At 58.6% G+C, this 8,308-nt stretch overlaps 1 protein-coding gene across 3 annotated transcripts; it reads right to left on the bottom strand.

Moving 5' to 3' along the window:
* Positions 1-271: 271 nt before the first annotated feature.
* Positions 272-6,853, bottom strand: Tmem121 (transmembrane protein 121). Of its 3 annotated transcripts, none has more exons than XM_076551549.1 (2): positions 5,497-6,853; positions 272-4,767 (listed from the first exon to the last, which is right to left on the bottom strand). In XM_076551549.1, exon 2 carries the CDS (start codon positions 4,580-4,582, stop codon positions 3,626-3,628), a length of 957 nt encoding a protein of 318 aa, XP_076407664.1. In that variant the 5' UTR covers positions 4,583-4,767; positions 5,497-6,853; the 3' UTR covers positions 272-3,625. The 3 variants fall into 3 exon arrangements, with proteins under 3 accessions (XP_076407664.1, XP_006988083.1, XP_042117214.1); XM_006988021.4 differs by having other exon boundaries at positions 6,820-6,853; XM_042261280.2 differs by having other exon boundaries at positions 6,512-6,771.
* Between the last annotated feature and the right edge of the window lie 1,455 nt (positions 6,854-8,308).

Raw genomic sequence — 8,308 nt, 5'->3', positions numbered from 1 at the left:
AGCCCTCACTGCTGTCTTCACCCCTTACCACAGCCTGACTAGAGAAAGGTAGAGCCAAGAGCCATAATGCATAGAACCCTCTCACCTGCACCAGAAAAGGGCTAAGATAGGGTTATTCTGTGGCTTTGCCAAAAGGAGGAAACACCAGCCCTACCTTTTTTTTTTTAATGGTGCTGAAGATGTAGTTCAGTTGGTAGCGTGATTGCCTATCATGCATAAAGCCCGAGTTTCACACAGCACTGCTTTTAAAAAAGGGTGGTGGGCACAGTGTTTGTGCCTATAACCCCAGCTCTGGGAAGGTAGGGGCGGGAGGATTGGGAGTTCAAGGCCATCATCCTCAGCTTCATAGTGAACTCAAGGCTAGCCTGGGACACATGAGACCCTATCTCAATAAATAAACAAGCAAACGGTGCAAGTCAGGAAGGTGGCACCTATATTCTCAGCCGCTCAGCAGGCAGAGGCAGGACCGTCACTGGAGCCCAGGAGTTTGGAGCCGATCTGTGCAACAACTCAAAAACTAATATTCGGGAAAGCCGAGAGGAGTTCGGTACTTGTTACTCTTACAGAGGACGGAACTTCAGTTCCCAGCGTCTGAGCTGTGGGAACAAGTCTTGAGCACCATGAGGCTAGGCTCCAGGTCTGCAGAACTGTCTAGACTCTGGTTAACATCTCAGATCTTGGAAAGGTCAAGCTCCCTACAGTAATCCACTGTCTCCGGGGGACAGTACATGTTGAGCACACAGGGACATGGGCATGGGTGATTAATGTATCCAGATAGGGGCTTCTCTGACCCTTCAGTGAGTCTTGCCACATAAGTCAGAAACATCACGTGACCTTGCCTGGTAAGAAGTCAACAAGGTGAGCATGCTCTTGATGACATCAGAGATGGGTCGGTCCCCTGGAGCTGTACAGCAGCTGAGGATAGCCCCCACCCCAGGACATAGCCTTGACACCCATTTCTCTTCCTCCACTCCCCACAAATAGTCTGAAGAGCCAGATGTCCATGCTCTTTCCATCCTGACTCTTGCCCAAGCACTCAGGCACATGCAGCAACCCCCTCCTCACCATGCCCTCCAGTGCCCAGCTACCCCTTCTCTCCCCGCTTGGGCCTCCTCCTCTGGACGGCTCTGTCTAAAGTACTCTGGAGGCTTACCCTTTGACCTATGATTTCTTATGCTTCATACAAGCTCAGAATCCCCTTCTAAAACAGGCACAAAATCTACTTCAGCGTCCTCACAGTGAGCATACCTTGAGACTCCATTCCTCCAAAACCTACCTGAGGGCTAGAACCTAGGAAGACTCCTCCATTCCAATTTACCTCACAGGGAGTGGGCCCCCAAGTCTGTTCACTACCCACCTACCTGCCCTTTCAATTATCAACTTCCTTACCCAACACTTCACCTGAGGTATTCAGCGGGGATCCCCACGACTACAACTATCCCCCCCACCTCACACAGTACCTTTTTTAACACTAATCACATGACCCACCACTTACGGCCCTGGGATACTTGCAGTTAGAGGGCCCAAGCCCAAACTTTTTTCCATGTCCTAAGGACCAGCTCTGCCCAATGCCTCTCCCAGATGCCCATCATACCCAGTCCTGTTGAGGCTCTTGGGTCAAGGTCAGCAGCCTAGCGCCAGGATTCATTAACCAAGAATGAATTAATGAGCACAAAGGGATCCTAGCTCCCTTCTCCACTGCATCTGGCCAAACAAGCCACCTCAAGAACTTAAGGAAGGGATGACCAGATGCAAGCAGGTGCAAATGGAAACACAGACAAGAGACTGGACAGATAGGACGGCCCTGGCTTCATCAAGAGCAGGACACAGGCAACAGCCCAGACACTCAGAATTATAGCTCACCTCTTGGGCCTCAGCTATTGTGGTCTCCATCCAAGACCACAGAGCCAAGGACAGCCAGGGTCTGCCCACTGACTGAGGAACTCCTGCAGCCAGCCACATGTGTACTTTCCAGGGCCAGTGTCCTATACCATAGGCCTCTCTAAGCTTGTTGGTGGGTTGCAGTGTCTTGGGAGGGTAGAACCCAGAGCCAAAGCCTTCAGGGTGCTCATCAGGCACTGCATGGGATGCAGTCAGAGGTGGAGACAAGGTCCAGTGTGGAAGGCAAAAAGAGAGGCACTGGCCACCCTCCACCAGGTGAGGGGCATAGCCAGGGGTCATCTCTGTGACCCTCAAGAGAATGGTCTCCAAGGACAGCTGCTTCCAAAACACGTGACTCTCAAAATCCAGTCTCAGAGAAGCAGCTCTCCGGGTAGGGAAGGGACATCCAGAAGGTGGGTACAGTCAGTGCATCCAGAGGTGGGCTCAGGGATGGAGCTACCCTACTGTGCACAGCTGGATCCACACCCCTCTACAAGAAGTCGGACTGGACAGCAGAGCTCCTGCTCTGGATCACAAGGATGTGGATCCTTGCTTCAGGGAGGTGAATGTGAGGATCGGGCAATGCAGTGGACACAGGCCTGGCAGACCATGGGTCTGTATGGCACTGCGGGGGCCAGGCCAGGAAAACATGTAACCATCACCCCTCACAGGTAAGGCCCCTCAAACAGCCTCATCAAGGCCCCTCCCCAGATGCCACGAAGAGACCCTCCTAGGCCCGGGGAATTTAAGCACCACAGATTTGGGGTGGAGGTCTGGGAGAGACCGCCTGCAGACAGACATCAAGGCCTGCGCAGTGGGCCAGGGCACTGCGGGACTGGCCGGTGTCTGGGGCAGGGCCAGGCTGGGGTGACATGAGGCCAGACGGCTCTTCTGGCTGAGGCTGCATGCAGCTTCAACTTGGGAACAAAGCTGGCACCTGATCCCATTGATACCGGCAGTCATGAGCCGGAGTCGCCACAGCCGGAGGGAGTCTGTACAGGAAGGGGCGGAGTATAGGACACTTCTGAACCTGAGCGGGGAAGCGCAGAGACGTGAGGCCTGGACAACTGTGGAGACTGGGGAATTGGGGGGGAGGGGGTCAGGACACCTCAGTAAGGGCAGAGTCTGTGGGGACAGACGCACTGACGAGGGAGAAGAGTGTCTCTGGCACAGGGCCACAATGGACCTCACCCAGGAACTTCTGAGAACTGCCTGAAGAAGAGACCCCAGAAATACCTGTTTGTTCCAGAAGTGCCTGGCTGCCCCGCGGCTGCCAGCACTCACCAGTCTTTGCCACTCTGCCCAGCTCTTAGGCAGGGGACTTGTGAAACAGGAAGAACAGCCAGGCTCTGGGTACAAAACTGTAAACACAAGTCTTTAAAATGACAGAGGCCTCACTGGCCCCAAACTCTGAGCCAGGGGCCCCTACCATAGGTCCAGATCTCCTGGAACACTGCCCTCCCTTCCCACCCTGGCAGCCCAGCAGCAGGCAGGGGTGAGGCATCTCCACTCGGGACCAGGCCTCACCAAACTGCCCCTGTGCATCAAGGTGAGCCAGTGGAGTGGAAGTTGAGGGTCCATGGTCCGAGAGATTCCTGAGATGAAGAAGCAGACGCGGCCCCGGCACCCCAGACACTGCACAGGTACTCACAGCCCCTGTCCCAAATGGGAGCCTGCCCCATCCCATCCCATGCAAACCGCGTGCGCAGCTAGTCCAGCGTCTGTGCGGCCCGCGGGGGCCCTGTCACGTGTCCAACGCATCGCGAGTGGGCGAGGGCCCGTGGGGGCGCACCGGCGGACCATGCAGTGGCGGAGGTGGCGGCACCGAGTTGCGCTGGGAAGGAGGTGGTTGCAGCTCAAGCGCGAGGGCGGGTGGAGGAAAGTCGCGGACCTGGCGGCGGTACTCGAGGAACGTGCAGGCCTTGGTGGCCAGCGCTACCACGTTCTTGCCCACGAAGATGGCGGAGACTCGGCTATCGCGGAAGAGTGCCATGTTGGCGGCACGGGCCAGCACAGCCACCACGTTGACGGTGGCCAGACTGAGCACCGGGTACAGCATCATCTTCTGCGGTGCGATGTGCTCCCCCTGCATGCTGACCTCGCTGAGCGCCACGCAGGGCAGCACCAGCAGCAGCATGTAGCAATAGAAAAAGGTGAGGCCTTCGGCCCACAGAGGCAGCCCGGTGCGCGGCGGCTCCCAGAGGTTGGCCTGCATGTCCAGCAGATCCAGCAGATCCAGAGCCACCCAGAAGAGGCGGCCGCGAAGGTCCTCGCGCTTTCGGAAGGTGCGCACATACTCCATGCGGTCTAGTGCCACAAGCAACAGGAAGAGGCCGGGCACGCACACGGACAGCAGCAGTGTCAGCGCCTTGCGAGCCACCGGGTCGGCCGCCCCACGCCGCGCCGCCTTGTAGTTCTGAAAGATGAAGTAGAGCTTGATCTCCAGCACGAAGATATAGAGGAACCAGAGGATCATAGCGTAGCCACGCTTGGCCGTGCGCACCTCGGCACCCACCCACACGGCCACATAGCGCAGCACCAACAGGAAGCACACATCGCCTACCAACACAATTATGCACACGCCGATCTTGCGCGGGCCCTGATTCTGCTCCACCAGGTATGCGTCCATGACGGCCATACTGCCCATGATCACCAGCGTGGTCAGGCACACGTGGCGCCGGTCCGGAGGCGGCAGCACCATGGTCAGCGGCCCGGGCTCGGCCCTGGCGCGCGCAGTCCCCACGCAAAGCGGGACCAAGTCCTGCTGTGTCCCAGAGAGCAGCGTCCGCGACGCTCAGCCCTCCGGCATGGCGCGGCGCAGCCGGGCGCGGGGGTTTGTCCAGCTGCCCGGAGCGCGCTGCCGCTCCCGGCCGGCGAGCTCGGAACCTGGGAAAGACCAGATACAAGTGAGATTGTGCTGCAGAGTGTCACCGAGGTTGGGGTTGGTAGGGCACACGGCAGCCTTCCCAGGCCTGGCTGTTTCCTGCGCGTGGTGCTGTCCCCACGCCCGGTGCAGGAGGCCTCCTCGGACGCACGCACGCGCCGCTGCTAGCACCCGAGACCTGGAGCCCGGGAACGGGGCCTCCAGAGGGCGCTGAAGCCCCACCTGAGGGACCGATCTCATTCCCGCCACCGCCAGGAAGGAAGAGGAACGGAAGTGGTTCCCCCCTCCCTCCCCCATCCCCACCGCCACTCGCATTCTAAAAGCCCTGATGATTTGTCGCGGCTGGACACCTCCGACTCTCTTGGCTCTGACAGGAGCTTTAGGCCGCTTCTTTGGAGGTTCTGGGCACCCTTTCCTGGTGCTGCGCTGTACTAAGCGCACAAGGAGAATTGGAGACCCAGGTCCCACCCTGGAGACAAGGCACTGAGCAAGTTTTTCGATCCTAGACGGACAGCCATTCAAATCCTGAGAAATGCATCCTACAAGGCCCTCGCACTTTCCTAGGACTTGCACCACCCCCACCCCCCTTCCCTCTCTCCACAACTCAACCTTTCCCTTCCTGAGGCTGTTGAGGACAAAGCAGACCATTATCTTCCCTGACCCACCCCAGCTAGCTGTCGCTCTGGAGAAGTGCTCTCCCTCCTAAGCGCGCCTCCTGCTGTCTCCTTTACCTGAACCAGCACGCCTGCACTTCAGTCCCTCTGACCGGTGGCTTCTGCTGCCTGCTTCCTTCCCTCCACCTTCGGGGCCAACCTCAGGAAAGCTGTCGCAAAACTGTCTCTTCCTCAGTCCCCAGCACTGGCCATCATGTCTGTGGTACCCACGTTGTGGGCACTCACATCCGGGCCTGTTCTTCACCCACCCAGCCGAAAGTCACTTCCAAGCAGGGCTCTCCTCTCCCCTAACACCTGGCACAAGGGTTCTGTTCACTGTCCTGTCTAGACAAAGACATAAAATTTATTGTCACCCGTGACCGTGATGCATTCAACCTGCCTCCTGGTGACACCACAGTCACCTCAAACTCCATGGTCCCTTCCTCCACTCAGCCTTGCCCCTCTATGTGCTCTTTGGGTTCTCACAGCTACACCACAGCTTTAATAATGTGTTGAGGGAGGCATCTGCCCACACCAGGGTTCCAAGGATCCACACACCTGCTTCTCAGGTACACACTCCATTGTCATGCCCACTGGTAAGTACTCCTCTCCCAGGAAGCACAGGCTGGGCCCAGTCCTGACCCACCTGCAACTCCATTGGCTACAGCCAAACACTGAGAATTAATTCCCTTCCTCTTAGCAACTGTCCAGGCCAAATAGGCTCTGACGGCTAACCCTTCCTCCCCGTCATCTGCACGCCATCACTCCTTTGCTCAGTCACTGTCAAATGCCAAAGGCCACCAGCAAAAGGCTTTAAACTAGTAATGGACAGACTCCAACTCCTAGGAGTGCCCCGGCCTCCGGAAGGCCAGAACCCAAGCCTGGGGTCCCCTCCCCCACACTCCGTCCTAGCCATGTTCTCAGAGACCAAGCCCAGGTCCACCTACCCTGGGTTTCTCATGCCAGGCCCAAATGTCCATCCCTACCAAGCCTGCCCACTGCTCAAACATCACACACAGATTCTCGGGGCCTCCAAGCTCTAAAATGCCTGCCTCTCCCTCAGCTTTGCAAGGACCCCCTACTCGCTTGGTACCTCCAAAGGAGAGGCTGAGGCAAACAAGGGTCCTCCCTCCTCGACCCCGGACAGGAGGGTCTAACAGCTCCCAGCAGGTTGTGTCTCAGTTTGTCTCTTCCCACTAAAGGTTTCCCCCAGTGGTGGCTGGGCCTGGTTCCGCCGCCATGCAGCTGCCCCTGCCCATCCCACGGCCTGCAGCCTGGGGGCGGGAACAGCACAGGCCCAGCTAGCTGCCGCTGCAGCCGCCGCCTACCGCCCAGCTCTACCGACCGGCTCAGCCCAGCAGCCCGCCTCCTGCCGCCCCGCCGTTCGCATCCCGCGCCTACCGGGCCGGCCAGATGCAGCGCGCCGGCCGGCCCCGCCGAGCCTCAGCGCGGGGGCCCAGGCGCTCGGTGCTGCGCTCCGCCCCTCCGCCGCGGGCACCGCCTCCGGCCGAGGCCCCGCCCTGCGCCCCCGGGACGCTCAGACCCTAGCCAAGAGAGGACCCGGGTCCTAGGGCCGTTGCGTAGTTCGGGTTGCCATGACGACAGTTCTGCGCAGCTCCTGCGCCCATGACAGGGGGCACTAGGTGCCAGACAACCTGGCATCCACTCCAGCCCCCGCGGTCTGTCCACTTGGCCTCAACACACAGCAAAAAAAAAATCGTCAGGCAGGTCTCATCAGTCCTCTTCACACCCTGAAATTCCTCTGTAGCCCTCCAATCTTAGACCCTGACGGCCACTAAAGTGACTCTGCGCACCTACAACAGGCAGACCGCTGGACCCGCGGAGGTGGCCGGACGGAGGGGCGGGGCTGATTGCCCCCACTAGACGCAGTTATACCTCCTGGCCAGACCTCCCCAGTGGCCCACAAGGACACACATGTCAGGGCCTAGACCTTAGCTCTCCGGTTGTATACCCTGTAGGAGAAATCCGACTGTGAGGCTCTCGGTAGAAGGGCCAGCTGGGAGGACATTAAAGGGGGGCTAACGAGGCTCCGGGCTGGACCTCCCTCCAGGTCCTGTTCTCACGGAGCACCCCATTCCTACCATGCCATGCTGGCAGCAGGGCTCCCCTGTCACTGGAGGAGGACAACAGGGAGGCTCAATGGTCACCCCCACCTTCCCCTGCTCCGGCTGCAGTGTCCCTCCTGCAAGCACTGAGGACAAGGGAGCTGAAGGGACTAGAAGGGGTGCAGCTGCGTTTCCTCAGCGCCTTTCAGCACCCTAAATAAATCATCGGGTACACTGGCGGCCAGTTCTGGAGAGGTGGTGGGTTCTGTTCTGGTGACTTGGCCCTGGGAAGCTAGACTAGCTGGCCATGGTGGGCCACCCTTGGGGGGAGGTTCTAGGACGCCCATCAGTAAAGTAGGCAAGAGCAGGTGATAAGCAGTATCGATGCCAACCAACCCACTCCCCAAAGCTCTCCTTTGCCCACGAGGGGGCCTACACCTAGCAATGAACGGTTCATATCTCCTCAGCCTCAAGGATCAGAGGGCTGGACATCAAGGCCAGGCCAGACCCAGCATGGAGAGAGGAGGTAGCAGTTCAGAGTCCTGGGCTTGAGAGCAAGACCCCCCTGACAGACCTAAGCAAGGCTGAGTGAGAGGGTGGGTACTGGGAGGAGAGGGGGAGGCAGCCCATGTCAGTCCTGTCTGATCTGTTTCTTCCTCCTTCACTCTCCTACTTCCTCTCGGCCATGGTTAACCCAACCCTCACCTAAGACCTTGCAAGCTTGCCTCAGAGCTCTGCACCACATGTCAGCATCCTCAGACCTATGGCCAGATGATCAAATGCGGGAAAAGGGACTCTACAGCTGTGTTCATGGTGGGGACCAC

Source organism: Peromyscus maniculatus, chromosome 14 (genome assembly GCF_049852395.1).
Source record: "Peromyscus maniculatus bairdii isolate BWxNUB_F1_BW_parent chromosome 14, HU_Pman_BW_mat_3.1, whole genome shotgun sequence".
Classification (NCBI taxonomy): domain Eukaryota; kingdom Metazoa; phylum Chordata; class Mammalia; order Rodentia; family Cricetidae; genus Peromyscus; species Peromyscus maniculatus.
This window is presented reverse-complemented; position numbering and strand designations above follow the sequence as displayed.

Bases quoted from the DNA above. Each gene is read 5' to 3' on its own strand.
- Tmem121 (XM_076551549.1), bottom strand. From the start codon at position 4,582: ATGGTGCTGCCGCCTCCGGACCGGCGCCACGTGTGCCTGACCACGCTG.